Genomic DNA, 26244 nt, shown 5'->3' with positions numbered 1-26244 from the left:
CAGTAACGACTACAGCCATAACTCATTTATCGAGAACTTACAACCTGCCTGCCACTGTTCAAAGTGATTTATGTGGGTCCACTCAATTTTTCCAGCCCATCTATGAGGTAGTTACTGTTGTTCCATTTTACACACAAGTAAACTGAAGCACAGATAGGTTAAGCAACTTAACACAGCTAGTGAGTGGCATAGCTGTGACTTGACCCAGGTAGGCTAGCTCCAGAGCCCATGCTCTCAGCTTAGATCCTGGTGAGTGACACAGAACGATAAAATGCAGGAAGCTGGTGCCCTGGAGTTAGTGGCAGATGGAAGGCTCTGGGACTCTGAGAAGTCAGAATCACCCAGCTGCTACCATAATCCGGGCATACTTCTGTATGTACAATAATCTGTATTGTAACTCATCGGTTTACAATAATCTGGGCATACTTCCTGGAGGAAGATGATGGGGCCCAGAGATATTGACTTGGAAGCACTGATATCTGGGGCCCCAAGAATATTAAGCAACTCACTTTTTCTTTGTCAATGAACTTAAGAAGAGGCAGAGCTAGAACAGAGACCCACATGTCCTTTGTGGAGAGTGAACCCATAGATCTGCAAATTTCAACTAAGTTCTATGTGCTGAACTCTGATATAGGCATGAGCACGGGGTTTTAAAAAGTCAGCATGCAGGAGTTCCTGGGTGACTCGGTTGGTATCTGACTCTTGATTTTGGCTCAGGTCATGATCTCAGGGTCATGAGACTGAATCTTGAATTGGTCACCGTGCTCAGCAGGGAGTCTGCTTGAGATTCTCTCCCTCTCCCTCTGCCCCACCTTCACTCTCTCTCTAAAGTAAATAAATACAAAACTTCTTTTAAAAAAGTCAGCTTGTGGGTAGCCCCGGTGGCTCAGCTGTTGAGCTAGCGCCTGCCTTCAGCCCAGGGTGTGATCCTAGAAACTTGGGATCGAGTCTCACGTCAGGCTCCCTGCATGGAGCCTGCTTCTCCCTCTGCCTGTGTTCTCTGCCTCTCTCTCATTCTCTCTCTCTCTCTCTGTGTGTGTGTCTCTCATGAATAAATAAATAAAATCTTTAAAAAAAATAAAAATGGGTAGGAAATATCAGAAAGGGAGACAGAACATGAGAGACTCCTAACTCTGGGAAATGAACTAGGGGTGGTGGAAGGGGAGGAGGGCGGGGGGCGGGGGTGAATGGGTGACGAGCACTGAGGGGGGCACTTGACGGGATGAGCACTGGGTGTTATTCTGTATGTTGGCAAATTGAACACCAATAAAAAATAAATTTATTATTAAAAAATTCTTGAAAACAAAACAAAAATAAAAATAAAATAAAAATAAAAATAAAAAATAAAAAAGTCAGCTTGCAAATTGAATGATATGGTATGTGAATTATATCTCAATAAAGCATTTTTTAAAAGCCACGTAGTTATATAGTACATTTTAAACTTACACAGAGCTATATGTCAATCATATCTCAATAAAACTGAAAGAAGAGGAGCAAACTTAACAAGCGAGAAGTAACACTTGTGTGACCACAGATCAAAGTTATTATTTTGAGGCACCTGGGTGGCTCAGTCATTTAGATGTCTGCTTTCAGCTCAGGTCATGGTCCTGGGGTCCTGGGATCGAGCCTTGTGCCACATCCCCTGTTCAGCAGGGAGTCTGCTTCTCCCTCTCCCTCTGCCTCTCTCTCTGCTTATGCTCTCTCTCTCTCTCAAATAAATAAATAAATAAATAAAATCTTTTAAAAATAAAGTTACTGGTTTTTTTTTTGCATGACTATAAAAAAAGAGGGGGCAGGAATTGGCAGGGTAGAGGCAAGGGAGAACTTTCTGGAGTGATGGGAGTGTTTCATATCTTGATCCTGGTAGTAGCTACATGGGTGCATATATGTGTCAAAACTTCCAAAATTGTGCATTAAAATGGTTACATTGTTTTTTTTTAAGATTTTATTTATTTATTCATGAGAGACACACACAGAGAGAGAGAGAGAGAGAGAGAGAGAGAGAGAGAGGCAGAGACACAGGCAGAGGGAGCAGGCTCCATGCAGGGAGCCCGATGTCTCCAGGATCCCAGGTCTCCAGGATCACGCCCTGGGCCGAAGGCAGCGCTAAACCGCTGAGCCACCTGGGCTGCCCTAAAATGGTTACATTGTATGCAAATTATACCTTAATAAAGTTGATTAAAAAGAATGATGGTTATTTGTCAATTTGCCTAGGCCACAATACCCAGAAAAATTGATGGAACACTATCCTAGATGTTTCTGTGAAGGTATTTTTTAGATGCAATTAACACTGGAATCAGTAGACTGAGTAGAGTAGATGACCTTCTGTAACGTGGGTGAGCCACATCCAATCAGTTGAAGGCCTTGACTAGGAAGAGGGAATTCGGCCCACAGATGGCCTTTGGACTTGAACTGCAGTTTTCTTCTCTGGGTCCCCAGCCTGCTGGCCTACCTGCGCTTTTGGACTTGCTCAACTTCCACAGTTGTGTGAGCCAATTTTGTAAAATGAATCCCCTTCACACTCTGCCTCCCCCCACATGCATACAGTTGTGCACACGCACATCCTGTTGGTTCTGTTTCCCTGGAGAACCCTACCCAGTACAAGAAGAAAAGTAAGCCTGTGTCTTAAAACTTCCCTGAGGACCTTACGGCTTTGTTGGCAAGCGAAGACCAACATGGCCACAGGATGAATACACGGATGAATGTGAAATCTCTTCTCATTTCACAACACGTTTGTCAGCCTACAAGATCAATATGAGTTGGATCTTTGCTGAATGAGTCAGAGTTATGGGGACATTTTGGTTGACCATGGACTTGAGTTATTCCAAGTTGGGTGAAAGATGATGTCGGATTGCACAGCCTGACTTCTGAATCGGTTTTCAGGTTGACCCAAAGTGGGTTTTGTGCATGTCCTTAACTGGCATTGAGTTAAACCCCCAGAGACCATTCACAGGTGGTCTTATTATCAGTCTTTGGAGAAATGTGTGCCCTTTATCTCTGTGGTGAGGTCACTCTACCCTCCCCGAAGAACCAGGAAGTGCAAATATGTCCCCAGGAGAGGCTTTAAACTGTCTCTTCTTTCTGCTTCTTTCTGCTTTAAGCTTGCGCTTCCTCTGGGAATTTCCGTGTTGATGTAGCACCTCTGATTCCTTGGGAAAGCTTACTGGGCTCTGTTTGGTGGCTCTTCCTACGGATGCTTGCATTCCTACGATTGGTTATTCATCCTCTTCTAACTCGTATAACATTTAGAGTTGTATTTTTCTGATGCTCCTGATACATAGGGTCCCCTCACTCTGAGGCATTTGCAAGTATCACTGGAAAATGGGATTGCTTTAGGTAACCTAACTTCTGCACTGGCATTTCAGTCTTACATGGTAAGGGTTCTGATTGCCGAGAGAAACTCTTTTATTGTCTGTGGGAGATTTTTTTAGCACCAAATTTATTTAGGTAACAGAGAGTTGAGCTGGAAATCTCTATGCTAAAAAGTTAAGTAGGGTTCTCTGAGGACACAAGTGTGTGTGATACACCCTTAAGTGTATATCATATATTAGGTGTATATCTGCTTTTGCTTGCAGACATTTAACTATTTTTACATTGTAGTAAATGCTTCCTATTAAAAATAGCTTGATTGGGGGCACCTGTGTGGCTCAGTTAGTCCAACTCTTAGTTTTGGCTCAGGTCATGGTCTCGGGGTTATGGGATCGAGCCCCGGTTGGGCTCCATGCTCAGCAGGAAGTCTGCTTGAGATTCTCTCTCTCATCTCCCTCTGTCCTTCCCTCCCCACCCCACTCGCATTCTTTCTCTCTCTCTAAAATAATAAAATCTTAATAAATAAATAAATGACTAAATAAATAAAAATACCTTGTATCTCACAGGGCAAATCGTACCCCTTCAGGGGCCCCTTCCCACCTGTATGGAACCCAATTGCATACCTAGATCATAACAACCTCTGGAGGACGATGGACGACATGGGGCGAGAGGTAAAGCTTACTAAAGCTTCTTTGACTGAATCTGTATTTTTCATAATAAGTTTAGTCCTTCAAAGAAAGCAGGGACAGTGTATGAGCAATGCCTCACGTGTTGTTTAGCACACAAAGTCTCTCAGTAAAGGTTTAGGGAGTGAGCAAATGAACTGGCTTTTAACCGCTAAAAGAATGAGATGCCCACCAGACTGCTGGTTGTATACCACCAGTGAGAGGGGAGATCACTCAGGCTTCCTAGGATGATGTTTCTAATTCAGACAGTCCTTAGAACAGAGCAGAATAAGACTCCTGAGGTCTTTGCATCACCACCATGCACAGCCCCGCAGCGCCTAAGTAAGGACACACAGAGCTTGACCTGAAACTCCAGTTTAGGCATGATTTGGTGCAGCCGTCTGACCCTTGTCAAAGAGCTGAACTTATGAATGTTCTCTCCACATGAGTGACTTAGCCATCAATATCTGGAAACAGCCCAACTTCAACATAGCCTCCATTTATTGTGCAGGAAGTGTTACCATTAATTAAGTATGGATCCAGAGGCATAGATCTATAACAGGAAAGCTACACAGACATTGGTTGTGCCTTGAAAGTCATTAATGGGGGAACTTGGGAAGCCTACATTTTCCTTCTTCAAGGGAGAGTTTTTAGTACTCTTGAAACAGTTATTTGAAATGGAAAATTACATTGGTTTTTCCCCCCTCTGAATCCTTTTCTGAGTGTAGATTCCCAGTGATGCCCCATGGAAGGCACCCCTTGCGGAGGAGTGGGACTGCATGACAATGAAGGAGCTTCTGGACAAGATCTGCTGGACAGAGTAAGACTCACCGTTAGGCACAGGCATTTACAGTAACCATCTCTCAGGTTTATTTAGTGGTACCATTCAGTGGGTATGGAACCCCTTTGTGTCTAAAACCACACCATTTGGCCAGATGGAATCCTAAAAAAAATATTGAAACTGGATCCCAGGGGCACCTGGGTGGCTCAGTTGGTTAAACATCTGCCTTCTACTCAGGTAATGATCCCAGGGTCCTGGGATCAAGCCCCACGTCGGACTCTCCATTCAGCGGGGAGTCTGCTTCTCCCTCTCCCTCTCCCTACCCTACTTGCTCTCTCTCTCTCACTCTGTCTCTCTCATTCTCTGTCAAATAAGTAAAATCAATTAAAAAAAAGAAAGAAACTGGGTTCTGTCCCAAGGATGTCTATACATCTTCAGAATAGTGATGCATCACGAAGGTGATATTACCCTGTAAAGTCCTTAGAACAGACCAGAACGTGCCACCATCTTTATGTAGAACAACTTAAAGATCTCCAGCTTGAAGACCTCATTTATCAAGTTGTTTATATAGGAAAACTTTTGTAGTCCTCATTCGTGGTCAAGTGTAGAGATGGTGCATTATCTCATGCCTCTCAAACACGTTATGGGATGGGGTGCCACCCTTCAAGGGTTTGAAGAGGAACTTCTAGAGAAATTCTCTGGATAATTCACAGTTGTAGAGTAAATCCGCACAACTGGACTAACCACTCCCCTTGATTAAAAAACATGCAACTTTGAGAGTAAGTATTCACGAGTCCAGCATTAAATTCTGGTTGGTAGAGCTGGGAACAGGCTACAAATTGTGAGACGATATAGACAGACAACACGAAGAGGCTTCCCTGATCTTGAACAGCAGGAAGAAACGAAAGGATTGTAAGGGTCCAAGCACATAGTGAACTTCTAGTAAACAGAGTAAGAGAAATGGAAGCCAAGTTCAAGGAGACTGTCCTATCATGCTAAACAGCATTCGTTGATAATGTGTCTGGGTCTGGGGTTGATGTATTCATTCTTCAGGCATTAGGGAGGGAAGGTGGACACTGAGAACTAAAAATAACAAGTTTTTAGGAATCTCTCAATGTAAGACATTGAAACCGTAAGAAAAACAATATTTACAGGGTGCCTGGGTAGTACAGTCAGTTAAGCATCTGACTCTTGGTTTTGGGTCAGGTCATGATCTCAGGATTGTGAGATCGAGCCCCAAGTCAGACTCCAGCATGGAATCTACTTGAGATTCTCACCCTCACTGCCCCTCCTCCTGCTTCTGCATGCTCTCTCTCTAAAATAAATAAATATATCTTTTAAAAAGACATAAAATGTATATACTTCTTGATAATACAAATTCAACTTTTTAGAACTCAGCTTAAAGAAGGAGAGAGAAAAGATGAGAAAGAGAAAAGCATCAAGGAAGAGTGAAGGAGGGAGAAAGAAGGATATTCAAAGCATTATTTTTATTCTTTTTAGATTTTTTTTATATATTCATGAGAGACACACAGAGAGAGGCTGAGACATAGGCAGAAGGAGAAGCAGGCTCCCTGTGGGGAGCCTGATGCAGGACTCGATCTCAGGACCCCAGGATCATGACCTGAGCCAAAGGCAGATGCTCAACCAATAAGCCACCCAGCTGCCCCTCAAAGCATTATTTTTAAAAGGAAAGTCTAAATGTCCAAAAAAATAGGATAAGTTAATAATGAGGTGTCCAAACATAGAATAATAGTCTATGATCTTTTAAAATCATGTTGTAGAGGGCACTTGGGTGGCTAAGCCATTTAACCATCTGCCTTTGGCTCAGATCATGATCCCGGGGTCCTGGGATTGAGTCCCGAGTCAGGCTCCCTGATCTGTGGGGAGTCTCGTTCCCTTTCTCCTTCTGCCCTTCCCCCCAGTCATATGCTCTCTCTCTCTCAAATAAATAAATAAAATATTTTTGAAAATCATGTTGTAGAAAAATAATGGCTCTAAAAACTTATAATATTAAACACATAGAAATGCAGGCTGTCATTGAGTATGTACAGTGTGATATATGATCTCATTTTTAAAAAGGAAACTATATGCAATGCAAAAGCAATGGACATCCATCACGATGTTTTTTATCACTTAATATTACAGTGCAAACATTTATCCATGTCATTGAAAATGCATCATTAAATATCATATTTTATGGTTGCAATATATTTCATAGAAAGTGACTACCATAATGTATTTATCCATCATCATCCTGTTGGACACTTTGGTTATTTCCAGTTTTTCATAATAATTATTATTATTATATAATACTCTATGATAAACATCTTTGTCCTTCTCCTGTGACTTCAACCTTCAAAAGCAACTAATTCTGGAATAGTAAAAATCCTTTTATTTTCATGAAATCAATGTCTATTATTAATTATATCTTTTTAAACACTTAGGCTATTTGCCACTTTTTTTGAGAGTGTTGTTTGCAATGTAACTTATTTTTATTGTAATACAGTTTCAATATTTTAAGTTCTATCCATTATATTTTTTAAAACATAGTAATTATCTGCATTAGTTTTATAACTTCCATTATGAAAAGCTTTTCATAAATTCAGGAAAATCTTTTCTTTTCAGAGAGCTTTGAAACCCCTTGAGGATAGGACTAATTATATTCCTTTGGGATTATAGAGCTCTGACTTTTTCTACCATAGTCCTTGGCCTGAGCCCAACCCTCTTAGGTAATATTCTAGGTTTTTGGCTGACAAAATAAAACATTCTGAGATATTAAGATTGTATGAACACAAGCTAATTTTTAACTTTTTGTAAGCAAAATCTACATGCTATCATTTTCTGGTTTTAAAGGAAGTAATCCCCAAAACATCCAGCCTGTTGTTACTCAAACTAAAGCACAATCATATATTCAAAGAATAATGGTGATCAGTCTTTCAGTTATTATCATTTAAAAAGTGTTTTTCAAGATAAAATAAAACAAGTAAAAAGTAAAACGTGTTTCTCAGAAACAAGTTAAATTTACAATGTGGTCAAGACTATGTAAATACACTTTTCAAAACCTAGAACTAAAAAAAGTCTCAAAAGGAAACCAGTGATTATCTTTTGGGGAGCAGAAATATGGAAGACTCTCATCCTCTCACCTTTTTATTTTATGAATTTTCCAAATTTTATATATTGTGTATGTATTTTTCATGTAGAAAAAGATAATAACATTTATCTTTTAAAAAGTCAACAGGGCAAAGAACATGAAAATATTATTGCACTAGCTTCCTTGACCTTCCATCCATCAGATGTTTTTCTTATTTCTTTTCTCACTAAAGCTCCCAGAGTAAATCAAATAAAGGATTAGGAAGGGCCTGGCCCTCCAGAGAGAATTGCTTTGAGAGCTCCCTGTATTTCAAGCCAGGATTATTTCTTTCCCACCCAGTTGGCAACAATAACAACTAGAATCACAGCAGTATTTTTGTCTTTAATCTTGGCTGTCTTTGCTGGGCCAATGTTAAATTTTAGTTGCTTATTACTCCCTTGACCTTATGCCCCCTAAATTCCCTTACAAATTAAGGAACAAACGGAATAAGACATTGGGAAACAGCAAAGGGATGTTTTCACTTTGAAGTAATATTTTAAACTCATGTCTGGGAGTTTGCTTTAGATAGATGCCACAAATGGCCTTTGCTAAGAAAGCATGAGTCAGCAATTTCCCTCTCTTCAGGTATGAGGAATCTTATGAAAGTCATTTAAGTCACTTCAACTTATTAATACTAGTTTCAGGTATGATCTGATTTGAAGTTGTACCATTTAGTATGCATACCAATACTGCATACAACGTATTACTAACCTCTCTGAGATGCAGTCTTCAGACTGTGAACTGGGGAGAATTTGCTGTTTTATAGAATTGTTAAGACATATCAGTACAGGAGGTTTAAAACCCATGGAGTATGAAAGAGTTCAGTAATGGAAGGCAGTATTATTTATTCCACCCACGGAATAAATGGGTGGCAAACTCTGTCTCAGATATAAGCAGGTTAATACTATTCAAACTTAATTTCAAAGTCAAAAGTGGGGATTGGTTCTTACTAAAGATGTCCCAGAGTATTTGTTAGTACTAGTGAATTTTAGAAATGTTAGATAGGGGCACCTGGCTGGCTCAGTCGGTAGAGCATGCAGCTCTTGATCTCAGGGTTTTGAGCTCAAACTTCACATTGGGTGGGAGAGTAATTAAAAATAATTTTTAAAATATTTTATTTATTTATTCATGAGAGACACAGAGAGACAGGCAGAGACATAGGCAGAGGGAGAAGCAGACTCCTCATGGAGAGCCCAACGTGGGGCTCGATCCCAGGACTCCGGGATCATGACCTGAGCCGAAGGCAGATGCTCAACCACTGAGACACCCAGCCCTCCCCAAAATGAAATCTTTTTAAAGAAAGTGTTAGATACAACTGAGTTGCTGGAATTGCAAGAGATCATTCACTCTCTGGTATGCCTCAAAATAGGATATAACCTTTCATTATTGTTGGCCTGCCAACCCCAAGCAAAAGTTCACCTATCTGTGTTCTATTAATTGCTTTCCACCCTTATCCATCCTTTGAGCTTGTCTTCCATTAGACAGTGAAATAACTGAATAAATAATTGGGAGTAGGATCACCTGAGTGGCTCAGTCAGTTGAGTGTCTGATTTTTTATTTCAGCTCAGGTCATGATCCCAGAGTCATGGGATCAAGCCCCATGTCTGGCTCCGTGCTCAGCACAGTCTGCTTGCTTGTTATATCCTCTCTCTCTGCTTCTCCCTCACTCCCCCTTCCCAATAAATAAAATCTTTAAAAAAATAACTGAGATTAATTCTGTGTTTGGGACATGATCTAGCATATCCTTTGCATATTATGGATAATTTAAAAATAATGTTTAACTGATAAGCATTAATGCAGTCAGTGATCCAGCAAGTAATTATTGAGTGCTTATTATGTGCCAGACACTACTTTATTAACAGGGACACTGCTGAGCATGAAAGTTGAGATTCCTATTATCATTGGTTGATATTATAGTAGGGGAGACAGCAATAGAAAATAGTGAACTGGGTGGCCCGGGTGGCTCAGCGGTTTAGCGCTGCCTTCAGCCCAGGGCATGATCCTGGAGATCTGGGATCGAGTCCCACATCAGGCTCCTTGCATGGAGCCTGCTTCTCCTTCTGCCTGTGTCTCTGTCTCTCTCTCTCCTCTCTGTGTATTCTCATGAATAAATAAATAAAATCTTTAAAAAAAAGAGAGAAAAAGGAAAATAGTGAACCAACAATAAAGATAATTTAAGACAGAGAAGAAAAAAGTTCTAAAGACATTACACTGTGGTAAAATGACAGAGAATGCCAGGGTACTGGGGATATTGGAAGCTCGTGTTCATTTTCATAAATGTAGAAGAGTTCGTCTTTCTAAGGAGATGTTAGAAGAAGTAGAGAGTAGAGAGGGTACAGAATGACATAGAAAAAGTAGGCCTGGTCTAGATCACTTAGGGCTTTGCAGGCAAAGGTGAAAGATCCATCCAAATCCTATTTTGGTTTTGATAGGATGCCACTGGAGGGTTTTAAGCAAGAGAATGACATGACTGGATTTATACTATAGAAAGAGCACCACAGTGGGGAGGGGGTAAAAAGCTTCTCGCTTTGAGTGTGGTGAATGGATACCAGGTATGATGAGTGGAGGCAGAGAGACCAGTCTGGAAGAAATAATTGCAATACTCATAACAAAAGATGATGCTACATTTTTGGTAGTGATGGTGAGGTGATTGCTGAAAGACAGTAGGACTTCCTGATGGACTGGACTGGTGGAAAGAGTGAGGGAAAGAGAGAAATTAGGTTGATTTCTAGAGTGTTGGCCTTAGCAGTCAGGTGATGCCTTTTACTGAGATGGGGATCACAGGAAGAGGAGCAGGTGTATGGAGAGAAATCATGGTAACACAGAATATGGAATACGAACTGATTCTGAGTAAGCTGTTTTGGTGAAGGGGAAAATAAATCTCATTCCCAAAAGCTCTGATGTCATGTATTATAATGCTGGATTCTAGTGACAGTTTTCTGCCACTTGCCAAAGTGTGCTAAAGTTAGTCAAGTGAATTTATTGCTTGAATAACTTCCAGAGTATGAAGAAGGTGCCCTCCTGCATTTTCTAATTGTGCTCTTGTTTCTTCCTGGGCAGATCTGCCAAGCAACTTGCTACTCTCTTTGTGAACCTGTGTGTCACTGCAGAGACCCATGAGGTCTCTGCTCTCTGGTTTCTGTGGTATGTGAAGCAGTGTGGAGGCACGACCAGGATCATCTCAACAACCAATGGAGGGCAGGTACTCATCCATCCCCCCCAACACTGTTCCAACAGAAAACCACCATGCCTAAATAAAAGATTGGCATCATCCTTCAATCATGAACAGATGAAGAGGGAGGTAGGCTTGTGGATTTTAGAACTTTATGATGGCAATTCAAAGTGGCTTTTGTGAGTGACAGTCTGTTGTTAGGTACCCAGTGTGAGAATCCAGCACCAATGTGGTTTTAAGATCACCTTTGCTATATATTTTTGCAATTTTCCATTTGGATATGCATCTGATTGTTCCTTGGTAAGTTTGTAGGGGACCATCTGATGAACATAGCTTAAGCACTTCTTGGAAAGCTTGCAAAGGAAAGTCAGAAATGCATTTTCAATTTCAAACATACACACAGCACACGAAATTCATTCACTCGTGCCTTCATTCATTCTTTCATTCTTTCATACCCTGCTTCCTGAGCCCCCGCATTGTATAAAGCTCTGTGCTAGGGCCAATAGGAAGTGGAGATCTTAAAAAACCTGCTTGCTGGTCATTTCCCTTCCTTCCCCTTCCTCGTTCTCTCTCCTGCTCCTCCTCCTCCCCCTCCTTCTTCTCCTCATCCTTCTCTTTTTTTTGTTTCCAAGTACACAAGAGTCAGTTTATTGTAACTTTTCAAGAAGAGTTTCCACAAGGATCAAAGTTAGCATGTGATCCATGATTAATTTAAAAGGTAAAAATTTTTTGAAAAATAAAAAAATAAAAGGTAAAAATTATCAGAAGTCACCTTATTCCCATTCTTGGTTGAAAAAAAAAAAGGAAAGTATATAAATTCCACCAGACTTACTGTTAGAAATATTTTTACTCATTAGACCCAGGGCCTATTTTAGAGTTTAAGCATAAAAAGAAAAGCACTACGTTTAGGAAGATGATGCAAATAATTCCTCTAAATAGTAAGAACTAGCAAATCTAAGTATACCTAAAATGTTAAAAAGAAAAGAAACCCAGTTTATAAATTTCATTTTTTACCTTAACATGGAGAAAGGAAAAAAAACATAATTTTATCTTATTTCTTTCCAGTTTTTTTTAAGATTTTATTTATTTATTCATTAGAGACACACACACACACAGAGAGGCAGAGACACAGGCAGAAGAAGAAGCAGGCTCCACGCAGGGAACCCAATGCGGGACTTGATCTCGAGTCTCCAGGATCATGCCCTGGCCTGAAGGCGGTGCTAAACCGCCGAGCCACCCTAGCTGCCCTCCAGTTTTTAAATGTCCTTCATTTTCTTGGAGTTGGTAGGAACAAAAGTTTCATACACTTTCGTTTTCATTCCATATGCAGAAATTATCTAAGTGGTATTTTTCTGTATTTTTTATTGGAGTTCGATTTGTCCACATATGTATAGTATAACACCCAGTGCTCATCCCGTCAAGTGCCCCCCTCAGTGCCCGTCACCCAGTCCCCCCATAACCCCCACCCACCTCCCTTTCCACCACCCCTTGTTCGTTTCCCAGAGTTAGGAGTCTCTCATGTTCTGTCTCCCTCTCTGATATTTCCCACTCATTTTCTCTCCTTTCCCCTTTATTCCCTTTCACTATTTTTTATATTCCCCGAATGAATGAGACCATATAATGTTTATCCTTCTCCGATTGACTTACTTCACTCAGCATAATACCCTCCAGTTCCATCCACGTTGAAGCAAATGGTGGGTATTCGTCATTTCTAATGGCTGAGGAATATTCCATTGAATACCTAGACTACATCTTCTTTATCCATTCATCTTTCGATGGACACTGAGGCTCCTTCCACAGTTTGGCTATTGTGGACATTGCTGCTATAAACATTGGGGTGCAGGTGTCCCGGTGTTTCATTGCATCTGTATCTTTGGGGTAAATCCCCAACAGTGCAATTGCTGGGTCGTAGGGGAGCTCTATTTTTAACACTTTGAGGAACCTCCACACACTTGTCCAGAGTGGCTGTACCAGTTCACACTCCCACCAACAGTGCAAGAGGGTTCCCCTTTCTCCACATCCTCTCCAACATTTGTTGTTTCCTGTCTTGTTAATTTTCACCATTCTCGCTGGTGTGAGGTGGTATCTCATTGTGGTTTTGATTTGTATTTCCCTGATGGCAAGTGATGCAGAGCATTTTCTCATGTGCTTCTTGGCCATGTCTGTGTCTTCCTCTGTGAGATTTCTGTTCATGTCCTTTGCCCATTTCATGATTGGATTGTTTGTTTCTTTGCTGTTGAGTTTAATAAGTTCTTTATAGATCTTGGAAACCAGCCCTTCATCAGATACATCATTTGCAAATATCTTCTCCCATTCTGTAGGTTGTCTTTTAGTTTTGTTGACTGTTTCTTTTGCTGTGCAGAAGTTTTTTATCTTGATGAAGTCCCAATAATTCATTTTTGCTCTTGTTTCCCTTGCCTTCATGGATGTATCTTGCAAGAAGTTGCTGTGGTCAAGTTCAAAAAGGTGTTGCCTGTGTTCTCCTCTAGGATTTTGATGGATTCTTGTCTCATATTTAGATCTTTCATCCATTTTGAGTTTATCTTTGTGTCTGGTGTAAGAGAATGGTCTAGTTTCATTCTTCTGCACGTGGTTGTCCAATTTTCCCAGCGCCATTTATTGAAGAGACTGTCCTTTTTCCAGTGGATAGTCTTTCCTTCTTTATAGAATATTAGTTGACCATAGAGTTGAGGGCCCATTTCTGGATTCTCTCTTCTGTTCCATTGATCTGTGTGTCTGTTTTGGTGCCAGCACCACACTGTCTTGATGATCACAGCTTTGTAGTACAACTTGAAATCTGGCATTGTGATGCCCCCAGATAGGTTTTCTTTTTTAATATTCCCCTGGCTATTCGGGGTCTTTTCTGATTCCACACAAATCTTAAGAATATTTGTTCCAACTCTGTGAAGAAAGTCCATGGTATTTTGATAGGGATTGCATTAAATGTGTAAATTGCCCTGGGTAGCATTGACATTTTCACAAAATTAATTCTTCCAATCCATGAGTATGGAATATTTTTCCATCTCTTTGTGTCTTCCTCAATTTCTTTCATAAGTGTTCTCTAGTTTTTAGGATATAGATCCTTTACCTCTTTGGTTAGGTTTATTCCTAGGTACCTTATGCTTTTGGGTGCAATTGTAAATGGGATTGACTCCTTAATTTCTCTTTCCTCAGTCTCATTGTTAGTGTATAGAAATGCCACTGATTTCTGGGCATTGATTTTGTATCCTGCCACACTGCCGAATTGCTGTATGAGTTCTAGCAATCTTGGGGTGGAGTCTTTTGGGTTTTCTACGTACAGTATCATGTCATCTGTGAAGAGGGAGAGTTTGACTTCTTCTTTGCCCATTTGAATGCCTTTTATTTCTTTTTGTTGTCTGATTGCTGAGGCTAGGACTTCTAGTTCTATGTTGAATAGCAGTGGTGAGAGTGGACATCCCTGTCATGTTCCTGATCTTAGGGGAAAGGCTCCCAGTGCTTCCCCATTGAGAATGATATTTGCTGTGGGCTTTTCGTAGATGGCTTTTAAGATGTTGAGGAATGTTCCCTCTATCCCTACACTCTGAAGAGTTTTGATCAGGAATGGACGCTGTATTTTGTCAAATGCTTTCTCTGCATCTATTGAGAGGATCATATGGTTCTTGTTTTTTCTCTTGTTGAAATAATCTATCACATGGATTGTTGTACGAGTGTTGAACCAGCCTTGCATCCCGGGGATAAATCCCACTTGGTCATGGTGAATAATCTTCTTAATGTATTGTTGGATCCTATTGGCTAGTATCTTGTTGAGAATTTTTGCATCTGTGTTCATCAGGGATATTGGTCTATAATTCTCCTTTTTGGTGGGGTCTTTGTCTGGTTTCAGAATTAAGGTGATGCTGGCCTCATAAAATGGGTTTGAAAGTATTCCATCCCTTTCTATCCTTTGAAACAGCTTTAGTAGAATAGGTATTGTTTCTTCTTTAAACGTTTGATAGAATTCCCCTGGGAAGCCATCTGGCCCTGGACTTTTGTGTCTCGGTAGGTTTTTGATGATTGCTTCAATTTCCTCCCTGGTTATTGGCCTGTTCAGGTTTTCTATTTCTTCCTGTTCCAGTTTTGGTAATTTGTGGCTTTCCAGAAGGGCGTCCATTTCTTCTAGATTGCCTAATTTATTGGCGTATAGCTGCTCATAATACGTTTTTAAAATCATTTGTACCTTGGTATTGGTGGTGATCTCTCCTTTTTCATTCGTGATTTTATTAATCTGAGTCTTTTCTCTTTTGTTTTTAATAAGGCTGGCTAATGGTTTATCTATCTTGTTTATTCTTTCAAAGAACCAACTCCTGGTTTTGTTGATTTGTTCTACAGTTCTTCTGGCCTCTATTTCATTGAGTTCTACTCGAATCTTTATTCTCTCTCTTCTTCTGCTTGGTGTAGGTTTTATTTGCTGTTCTTTCTTCAGTTCCTTTAGGTGCGAGGTTAGCTTATATAGTTGAGTTTTTTCCAATTTTTTGAGGGATACTTGTTTTGTGATGTATTTCCCTCTTAGGACTGCTTTTGCTGTATCCCAAGGATTTTGAACAGTTGTATCTTCATTTTCATTAATTTCCATGAGTCTTTTTAATTCTTCTCTAGTTTCCTGGTTGACTCATTCATCTTTTAGCAGGATGCTCTTTAACCTCCACGTGTTTGAATTTCTTCCAAATTTCTTCTTGTGATTGAGTTCTAGTTTCAATGCATTGTGGTCTGAAAATATGCAGGGCACAATCCCTATCTTTAGGTATTGGTTGAGACCTGATTTGTGACCCGGTATGTGGTCTATTCTGGAGAAAGTTCCATGTGCACTGAGAAGAATGTATTCAGTTGCGTTCAGATGCAAAGTTCTGTATATATCTGTGAAATCCATCTGATCCAGTGTATCCATCCTTCTCTCTTCATCTCTCTCTCTCTCCTTTCTCCCTAGATCTATTGGAAATAAACTTTTACAAAAATTTTTTTTAAACTTTTACAAAATTATCTGAACTGAATATTTAGAAGAAGGCAGCTCAACCGTGTGCATAGCTATGCAGAACCTTTGGAAGCAACTGGCACCTGACCCAGGATGAGTTGGGCAACCTACAATGGAGAGTAGGGTGGCCAGGGAGGTTCTCAGCCTGAGTAACAGGAAAGGCAAAACCTGGCTTAGGTGCACTCAGGCAAGCAGTGGCCCAGCTATGGGTGGAATTTCACCAGACCTAGCGACCCAACAGAGGGATGTAGATGGAACACAAAGCAGGAGTAGTAGCCAGGTAGGTGGGACATGGGGGCCAGGCTGAGGATAGCCAGCCGAGGGTGGAGCCTGGGAATCCACAAAAGAATGGGCCAACATTCACCTTGTTAGAAAGGCTGTGATCTTTCAAAAGCCAGCAATCACAAGTTGGAAAACAATGGTCAAATACACTATTCCCAACAGCATAAATGCAATTTCTACATTTCACATAGAGATATGTGAGAAAAACTAACCACTTAATAAATGAAACTCATTCCTGTATATCCTACCCACCTCTTGAGTCTTCTTTTCTTTCCAGGAGAGAAAATTTGTGGGCGGATCTGGTCAAGTGAGTGAACGGATAATGAACCTCCTTGGAGACCAAGTGAAGCTGGAGAGGCCTGTGACCCACATTGACCAGACAGGAGAAAATGTCCTTGTGGAGACCCTAAACCATGAGGTGTATGAGGTAACCAAGAGCCTTAAACTAGGGCATGTGGCCAGAATCCTATAGAAAACCAAAGCTGAAATAAAGCCAAGAATAGTCCAGACTTCATAGACAATCCCTTTGCCAAAAGTAAACAAGATACCTCTGTCTGAAAGAAGGGAAAACAGAACCAAAATATTTGGAGAGAGGACAGATTTACAAAAACCACATATTATCACTGCTCTATATAGGACTCCCTTGTAATTTGATACAAAAGAAAATATTTATTTATGCCTCCTATGTGTCTGGCAGTATTCTAGGAGTTGGGAACACAGCAGGGGACCAAACAGATAAAATTCTTTGCCCTCATGTGGCTTACATTCTAGTGAAGGAGAAAGGCCATAGTCAAATATGTAGTTAAGATATAAAGTATACCAGATGGTGGTAAGTACTATGGAAAAAAACCAATCAGGGAAGGAGGAGAAGGTGTGCCAAAAGGTGGGGTGCGGGGACTGGTCATACAATTTTAAATAAGGTCATCAGGGAAGGCCTCGCTCAGAAGGCAATACTTTAGCACAGAACCATAAAAGACGAGGGACTGAGCCATGCAGTTCTTTGAGGGAAGAGCATTCCAAGTAGAACAGCCAATGCAAAGGTCCTGAGGAAGAAGCAAGACTGGCATGATGAAGAAACAGCAAGGTGGTCATGTGGCAGAAGTAAAGGAGTGAGGGGAAGAGTAACAGAAGATGAGATCAGAGCTGTAACAGGGATCCATTTCATGTATGGCCTTGGAGGTGAGTGTAAGGAACCTGGGCTTGACTCCAAGCGTGATGGAAAGTCATGGGAGGATTTGAACTAGGGAACATGAGCTGATTTTGGTTTCAACATGATTTTCCCAGTTCTTCCATTTAAAAGACACTCGAGGGGCACCTGGCTAGCTCAGTCATTGAAGCATGCAACTCTTAATGTCAGGGCTGTGGGTTTGAGCCCCATGTTGGCTGTAGAGATTACTTACAAATAAAATCTTTGACAAAAAAAGAAAAGATATTTGAAGGGGGCCAAGGGTTAAATGAAGGAGAAGCATTAGGAAAAAAAAAAAAAAACAAAACCTCAGGAACAATGTTTAAGCACATTGTTTTTCTTCCAGGCTAAGTATGTGATTAGTGCCATTCCTCCTACTCTGGGCATGAAGATTCATTTCAACCCCCCTCTGCCAATGATGAGAAACCAGCTGATCACTCGTGTGCCTTTGGGCTCAGTCATCAAGTGCATAGTTTATTATAAAGAGCCCTTCTGGAGGAAAAAGGGTGAGTATTATCAGAAGCTCCGAGAAACGAGGTGCAAAGACCTGTATTTGCATATAACTGGTTTTATTAGAAAGCTGGGCAGAAAACATTAGTCTGGGTTCTGAGTAAGGTTCTTTTTTTTTAGGATTTTATTTATTTACTTATTTGAGACAGAGAAAAAGAAAGAGAGAGCACAAGCAGGGGTGGAGGCAGAGGGATCATAACAAGATCACTTGTTCAACCAACCGAGTCACCCAGGTGCCCCGAGGTTCTGAGTATAGTTCTATCAAATAAAATACACTGGCACAAAACTCATGGAAATCAGCTTCCCTTGGACTATGACTGACTCTACATAATTTAACATCAAGTTTTGTTTTTATCCCTGCCACAAAATCTTGTGAAAACAGTTATGGTCACTTTCTAATAGTTTTTTAAAGTGTGAGTTTATAGAGTCATTAGTGAACGTAGGGATTCTGAAAACTTCCAGGCAATCTCTCATTTGTGTTGAGATTCTACTATATTCTAGAGTTAAGGTGATTCATTCATTCATATATATTCAACAGGTATGCTGCTGTACCGGGTGGAACATTATAGGGACTCCAGCAAAAGTGCTAGAATGGAAATGTTCTAGAGAGTCTCTGTCCAGTACGGCAGCCGCTAGCCACATGTGGGTATTGAACACTTGAATTGTGGCTAGTGAGACTGAGGAACCACATTTTTTCAACTTTATTTCATTTTAATTGCTTTCATTTCAGAGGTAAAAAGCCACATGTGGCAAGGTTGCTACTGCATGGGACAGCACCGTGCTAGAGCATTATCCTATTTACTCCCATCACATCGACTTCTCTTCTGAGAGGAGGTCACGTAACAACAGTCGGTATCTGTGACTGAGGGCTGAGGGAAGGGTGGATTGAAATGAGGATCAAGACTGCAGAAAGAAGGTCATGCTGGAGGCCAAGGGGAAGAGTTCAGTTTCCCTCAAGGTGATTCGTCTCATATCTGCCCCTTTTCAGCCGCAATGCAAGCTTGTAACCCTCTACCTTTGCAGGAAGTCCGATTTCAGACTACTGCTGGATCAGTACATCAGTTGAGCAAGTGATCTACCCTTTGGGGAGAACAGCACAGTGACAAATTGTGAAGAGCTTGCTCGTACTGAGCTGCTTCCTCTCACGACCCAGGCCCCCACGTTAGATAGCTGGCTGGTGGCAAATAGATAGGGTTTAGGGCCATGGAATAGAGATTAGTTTTTTTCCCTTTAATGGCTCAGAATGTCTTTATTTGTATAGAGAATCTGTTACTTTCCATTAATATCTACAGACCTTTATCTTAAGCCTGCTACGTGCTAGGAAAGTTTAGCGTTAGGTACTAGTATCAAAAGAATACCCAAGTTGTCCATCCTCAAGAAGAGGCTGGGTCTGACTCAGTCCTTGTTGGTAATGAGCCTTGAGGAACAGTTTTAAACAATGATTGTAGAGGGTCCCCTGGCTAGCTCAGTCAGCTAAGCATCTGCTTTCAGCTCAGGTCATGATCCCGGGATCCTGGGATTGAGCCCCGCTTCAGGCTTCCCACTCAGCAGAGAGTCTGCTTCTTCTTCTCCAGACTCTGTGTTCTCTTGCTTTCTCTCAAATAAGATAAAAAAAAATGATTGTAGACACTAAAAGCTCTCCAAAGCATTTTCAAATTTCAAAAATTTTTTCAACCCCTGAGCCACCCAGGAGTCCCTTGAGTTACTATATTAATGTATTCCTTCAACTGACCAACATTGAGCACCCACTGTATGAACAAGGGCTGTGGTTGGCATTGGGAATTCAAAAGCATGTTTCCATAACCTAGAAACTCCAGGAAGACAATCTTGTAAACTGATAATTGCATGACAATGCATTGAGTTCAGTGTTGACCTTACTTAGGCTAATGTAGAAACACAGGGGAGGGTGGGAAAACTTGCATCCAATATTATTTCTGTTACATTGATGAATGGTTCAATAACAATTTTTGAGGGATGCTATAAGGGAAATGAAATGAAAATGCCATAATTAATGAGTAACACAAAAGCTCAAGGAATATGAGCTAATGAGATAAAAGGGGCTGAATTTCGTAGCCCCAACAGCCTAGTATAGTGAAGGACATTCAGCCACCAACCATTCAAGAGTTTTGTTGGTTTCTTTCTTTGCTTCGTTTTGTTTTATCAGTGCAGTATGGTCTGGGTTATTAAAGAGAACATAATTTTTTTGCATTTTGATACAAGCAGCCCTAGTTAGTGTTTGGTTGCTTGTAGATTGGTTATCCTAGGAAATGCTTCCCAACCTCTTGTTGTATAAAATCTTGGTGAAATTTGCTGGCCTCCCAGCAAAATCATCCCAAATCCAGTCATCTTCATCACCGCCCTCCCCACACACCTGCGGGGACCATCACAGCAACCTTGGCCCTTCCTCCCACCTCCACTTACCTGGAGAGAGCAGGTCATTACTAGTACCTGAAGCCTTCAATCTCCCTTGCGTTTGCTCATCTACACCATTTACACTTTCCCTTAAATCTACTTCATATCAATTTCTGTTGAGAATGACAGAAGCAATACCAGCTTTTAAAAAACTTCCAGAAGTCAAGGTGTTCCCTATAAAACTTACAAAAAAATAAAAGTGAAAAATGTCCCTCTCTATGGTGTGTGTCCTGGCATGTACTCCCTTTAGGGAACAACTAGTAAAAACTTAAGTCGTTTATCTTTAGAAATTTATCATATATGGGGCTCCCAGGTGGCTAAGTCCCTTACACGTCTTATTCTTGGTTTTGGCTCAGGTCCCAATCTCAGGGTCATGGAATCAAGCCCCATGTTGGGCTCCAAGCTCAGACAGTCTGCTTGGGGGATCCTCTCTCCCTCTCCTTTAGCCCCTCCCCCTGCTCATGGGCTCTCTCTCAAATAAAGAAATCTTAAAAAAAAAGAAATTTATCATATGCATAGGTAATACTTTAAATATATGTGTGTATATATATTTTAATATATATATACATTTAATATATACATATATATTAAAATATATATACACTTTAAATATATATAAAAGAATGTGGAGATCCTTGGGTGGCTCACTGGTTTAGTGCCTGCCTTCAGCCCAGGGTGTGATCCTGGAGTCCCGGGATCGAGTCCCACATCGGGCTCCCTACATGGAGCCTGCTTCTCCCTCTGCCTGTGTCTCTGCCTCTCTCTCTCTCATCTCTCATGAATAAATAAATAAAATCTTAAAAAAAAGAATGTAACAGTCATATGCAAATATAATTTTAAGTAAATATGTTACATATTTTTCAAAAAGCATTTAAAAAAAAAACAAGATACATGCCATCCTGAAATTTGTTTTTTTTTTTTTTTTTTGGTTAACAATGCACCATAGACATGTCTCTCCATGTCAGCGCACTTAAATCTACCTCATTTCACCAACTGAATAAACAGTATTTCATTGTATGGCTCCATCAAATAGGACTGCTATTGATACCCATTTCGATTGTTTCCAAGTTTTTGCTGTTACACACTATGCTGCAGTAAACTACATTCTTCATATAGCTCTACAGATCTGTATAGGAGGATTTCCTTTTGATACATTTGTAAAAGTGGAATTCTGAAGTCAACTGACATGGGTAGACATTTGAAATTTTTGTTAGAGTTCCTGTCCTACGTCCTTGCCAACTAATAATATTTTACTAATAATATTTTAAACTTTTTGCCAATCAGCACAAGAACATATCTCATTTATCTAGAATTTGTAAATTTTAATCACTAAGAAGGCTTGAGACTATATTAAATTGTCTTGTAAATTACATACTTATCCTTTGCTTGTTAATGTTTTTCTATATATGTTGCAAATATTTCACAAGTATTTTCTGCATGAGTTGCACAATATCTTTAAAATTTGTTTATGATGGTTTCAGCCTACTGAATTTACTATATATACATGGGACTTTTCTGGATTAGCAATTCCATTCCATTGTTCTTTGACATAGGGATCCAGATATCTTTTGTAACACTATACATTAAAAATAATGTAAACATTAATTACCAATGTGTATGTTTATTCCTAAATTATGTACATGAATCTCTGAAAAATGCATTGTTCTAACTATAAAATATACACCAGCACTGAGGAGGGCACTTGATGGGATGAGCACTGGGTGTTATACTATATGTTGACAAACTGAATTTAAATTTTTAAAATTGTAAAAAAAATAAATATAAAAAAAACAAAAGTAGACTTTTTGAAAAGGTAGATTAAAAAATAAGAATTTCTGGGGTGCCTGGGTGGCTCAGTCAGTTAAGCATCTGCTTTTGGTCAGTTCATGATCTCAGAGTCCAGGGATCAAGCCCTACTTTGGGCTCCCTGCTCAGCAGGGAGTCTGCTTCTCCCTCTCCCTCTGTGCTCTCTTTCTCTCTCAAATAAATAAAAAGTCTTTAAAAAGAATAAAAATAGAAAATAAGAATTTTTAACATCTTCCTCTGCTATCTAGATGTGCAATCTATGTGTGCACACCCCAAGTTGGAGAGCACACATTTATTTATATTACCTAGTTCAGTGACAGTGCTGCAGTGTTTTAATCACTGTGGCTTTATAGTATGTTTGATATCTGATAGGACAATCTTCATTATTTTTCCTTTAATTTCATCCTTGGTAAACTTCAGTTATTCTTCCAGATGAGCATAATCATTTTTTAGCATAATCATTTTTTTTCAAACCTTCACCCTCCACACTCCCACACTCAAAAAACTTCTATTAAATTATTTCATCCTAAATGTTCCTCTTTATCACTTCCCATAACTGCAATACCTTCTCTTTTCTCTCTGGGAATGTTACTTACCACTTTCAGGGAAATTTCTCCTACTCCCTGAATCATTGTCTTGTTTTCCCCAAGAGTTCCTTCTTTGTTGTTAGTTTATTTCTGCTTTTGAGGCTGCTTCTCTCATTAAAGGACTTCCTTAAATGTCCATATGTCCTTGACTGTCCCTTCCTTTATAGGAGCGAGGCCTGACCAAGCTGACCGGAAGTCCGGTGTGCATGGGCAGGGCTTCTGAGCAATCTACCTACAAGAGATAGAAATGTCACCCAAGGCGACATAATTTGTCCCAGCATGAACGTGACTTTCCTCTCTGCCCCTTTTTTCTTCACTTCTGCCCAGTGTGCTTGCATGGCTCAGGGCCAGCTTTGCTCTGGGAAGGAAGTGTCTAAGGAGCCCCTCCATCCATTTGGAGCAGCCTGGTGTCCTACGCTACCTCTCTGTCCAGTCTAGCTGACCCTGCCATCATCCGTGTGCACTCTCTCTCTCTTCATCTCTTCTTTCTTTTCTTCTTATAACAGATGATTTATTCCTTGGCTATTTCTCTTGTCTTCTTGATTTTTTGGATGGACTTAAGACAATTCTTCTTCCCATACTTCAATTTTTCTCAACATCTTTCCTGTCCCTGCACACTTGAGGGGCATGCAAGCACCCCTCAATGCAGTGGCTGACCAGGACATGGATTATCACGTGTGTGCAGTGGAGGGGATATGGAAGGAGAGAGAGAAAGAGAGAGGCAAGTGCAGGTAAAACAAACCTTCAGGTGTAGTCTGCTCACACACAGGTTGAAGGTGGTGCATATCCTCAAAGTTCTCTGTTCTTTCTTCCTTCTTTTTGATTTCCTCTCATTGGATTTTCTAGACAACATTTGCTTCAGGGTTCTCCACCATAATTTTGCTCAAATAACCTCAAATTTGCAAGGAAATACTGGAGGGAATGAGAGAAGCACTTTTTACCAGAATGAGCTGATGTTGTTGCCCGAGTTGTTTTGGAAATCATTTAACAGATGAGGGTTTGGGACTCTGTGGAGGTTAGTTATCATGTGCTCTCTGCTCTGTCTCCAGAAAACCAGGAACTAGTTGGCTTAGTCTAAGTGGTTCCTCATAAAATGTGAACATTCAGTCCCTTCTGTTTAACGATAACAGACTAATATATATTTTTTTACACATCTTTGGTTTTATCTGATTTCTTATGAAAGAGGAAGTGGGAAGAGACATGAGTCTTACTGATGGGGAAAACAAGATTGTATTGAATTGTGGCCTGGATTACTTCATAAATCACATTGCTTTATTCTGTGCAGAGAGGCATCTACAGTTTGGTCCTTCACAAAATGTTGGCTACTCACCCTTCCTTTTGACATCGGTTTGGTTTGCCTTCATTATTTAGAGTATAACATCTTATATTTGGCCTCTGGGCTTCTTAAATTGAAAATGTGTGCTTCACAGTAACTATTATGGGTAGTTTGATGGGGTGATGAATATCTTTCTCCATTTGGCTGTTTTCCAAGATTACTGTGGAACCATGATTATCGAAGGAGAGGAAGCTCCAATTGCTTACACGTTGGATGATACCAAACCTGATGGCAACTATGCCGCCATAATGGGGTAAGGCACGCTTCTGGGGAGTCGGTTGCTATTCGGTGTTGACAAAAATCTTCCCATGCTATTAATAGATGTGCCCCACATCTGGCAGTAGAAAAGTTATTAATGCCTTTAAAAATAATGTATTCCAATGGATAAATATTTAGAGTAGAAGTAGAATACCACTACCATTTTAAAATTTGTTGTATCAATTTTCTGCTTCATATTTGGTGCTAGAGGTAGATATATTTTGGTGAGCTGTCTTTTTGGAAAAGCATAACATAAAGATGATTTAGGGTGTTTTACCAAAAGGGCTTCTTGTGGATCCTGTGTGGGCATCAATAGTAATTATGTGGGATGCTGAGATTTTCTGAGTCCTGCCAGAGAGGAGCCAAGGCCAGCCCCATTCTCAGCTTGGCAGGGAAAACCAGCACAGATCGGGGATGTCTTGGGGGTCAGAACCTGGCCCGGACTGGTGGTTACCTGAAACAACCAAAATTGAGATGGGCCCTAAGATATATACAAACTGATTTCTGAGAGAGCCACAGATGGCAAAGAGGAGATAAACGCCAGGTGTTAAGTTGAAGGCAATCATAGAGCTAGAAATGCAGGCATATTTTAGAAGGCCAGACACTAACAAGACACCATCGTGGAGACAGAACCAAAGAGCAAGGGCTGGGTGACCCCCTTAGGTGAGCATTTGAGACCAAGGACTCGTTCTTGTTGGCCATCAGCCATGGTGGGGGGGGGGAGGTGGATCAACCATAGTATGATCTTAGTATCTTCGTATTATCAAGAATGTAGCAGATAAAGAGTAAAACACTGAACGAAATAAACTAGCATTTGATTTGTTTCTTCTGGTTGACTTTTAATTTGTACTCCAGGCACATGTTGTAGCTGTAGACAAGGGGCCAGGATGAAAGCAGCTGTTAATTTCCCCCTTTTTCTGATTTGTATGTTTTAGATTTATCCTTGCCCACAAAGCCAGAAAACTGGCACGTCTTACCAAAGATGAAAGGTATGGAGAAAAGTGCCTCTTCTTTCTTCTTTCCTGCTTTTCTGCCTCCTTGCCCGCCTTTCCATTTTACTTAACTTTTTAACTTGAAGACTGCCTAATAACCTGTGTACTGCCAATGCTACGTGTCTGCTATGTTAAATATAAGGGTCTTATATAAAGGCACAGTGCCAATAATTTAAGAACCAAGTGTTCAAATTAATATTTATTGAGCTTATTGTACATAGGATACCATGCAAGGAGCTATATTGAATACAAAAATAGACATAACCCAGGGGCTGAAAATGTACTTGGAAAAGAGATAACCAGGTAGAAAGATGACTGCATGGCAGGGCAGTCTGCAACTATCCTGCATGAGTGAAGCATAACAATTAACAGGTGATAGGTACAGAGGGACGAGCTTCTCTGGAGGTGGCAATTTCTTCCAGCAGTCAGTATTCACCACTGCCAGCTACTTATTCCCACACCACCACAGATGCATATTTACCAACTCAGAGCCTCTGAATCACATTATGGCACATTCCTTCCTCTCCATTACCATGCTTCTCTGTGACCATCGCCACTGCTGTGCTTGGCCAGAGGGTATGGAGGTCTAGATGGGGCCACTCACCTAAAAAAAATTGCCACTGGACTATTAAGAACCATGAAGGTAGGAGGTTTTTGTCTGGTTGGTTCTCAGACTTGAGAATCACCTGGAAGCTTTGGGAAAACACATCTCTCTGCCACTGCTCTTTCTGAATCAGCAGGTCTGGGGCGGGGCCTGAGAATTTGCATTTCTCACAAGTTCCCAGGGTGATGTTGCTGCTGCCTGATGGTGGTCTGAGGACTACACTG

General features: G+C 40.5%; 1 protein-coding gene across 1 annotated transcript in view; it reads left to right on the top strand.

Annotated features, from left to right (window-relative positions):
- The window catches only part of MAOB (monoamine oxidase B), a 117581-nt gene that overhangs the window by 78110 nt on the left and 13227 nt on the right, over nt 1–26244 (top strand). The window contains exons 4-10 of the mRNA XM_055338702.1: nt 3876–3980; nt 4703–4794; nt 10946–11087; nt 16607–16756; nt 17862–18021; nt 24323–24419; nt 25360–25413. Coding sequence (XP_055194677.1) covers nt 3876–3980; nt 4703–4794; nt 10946–11087; nt 16607–16756; nt 17862–18021; nt 24323–24419; nt 25360–25413 — 800 coding nt within the window. The remainder of the gene's footprint in view (nt 1–3875; nt 3981–4702; nt 4795–10945; nt 11088–16606; nt 16757–17861; nt 18022–24322; nt 24420–25359; nt 25414–26244) is intronic.

This window comes from Nyctereutes procyonoides, unplaced genomic scaffold (assembly GCF_905146905.1).
Source record: "Nyctereutes procyonoides isolate TBG_1078 unplaced genomic scaffold, NYPRO_anot_genome, whole genome shotgun sequence".
NCBI classification, from domain to species: domain Eukaryota; kingdom Metazoa; phylum Chordata; class Mammalia; order Carnivora; family Canidae; genus Nyctereutes; species Nyctereutes procyonoides.
Note: the sequence above shows the minus strand (reverse complement) of the source record. Positions and strands in the feature narration are given on the sequence as shown.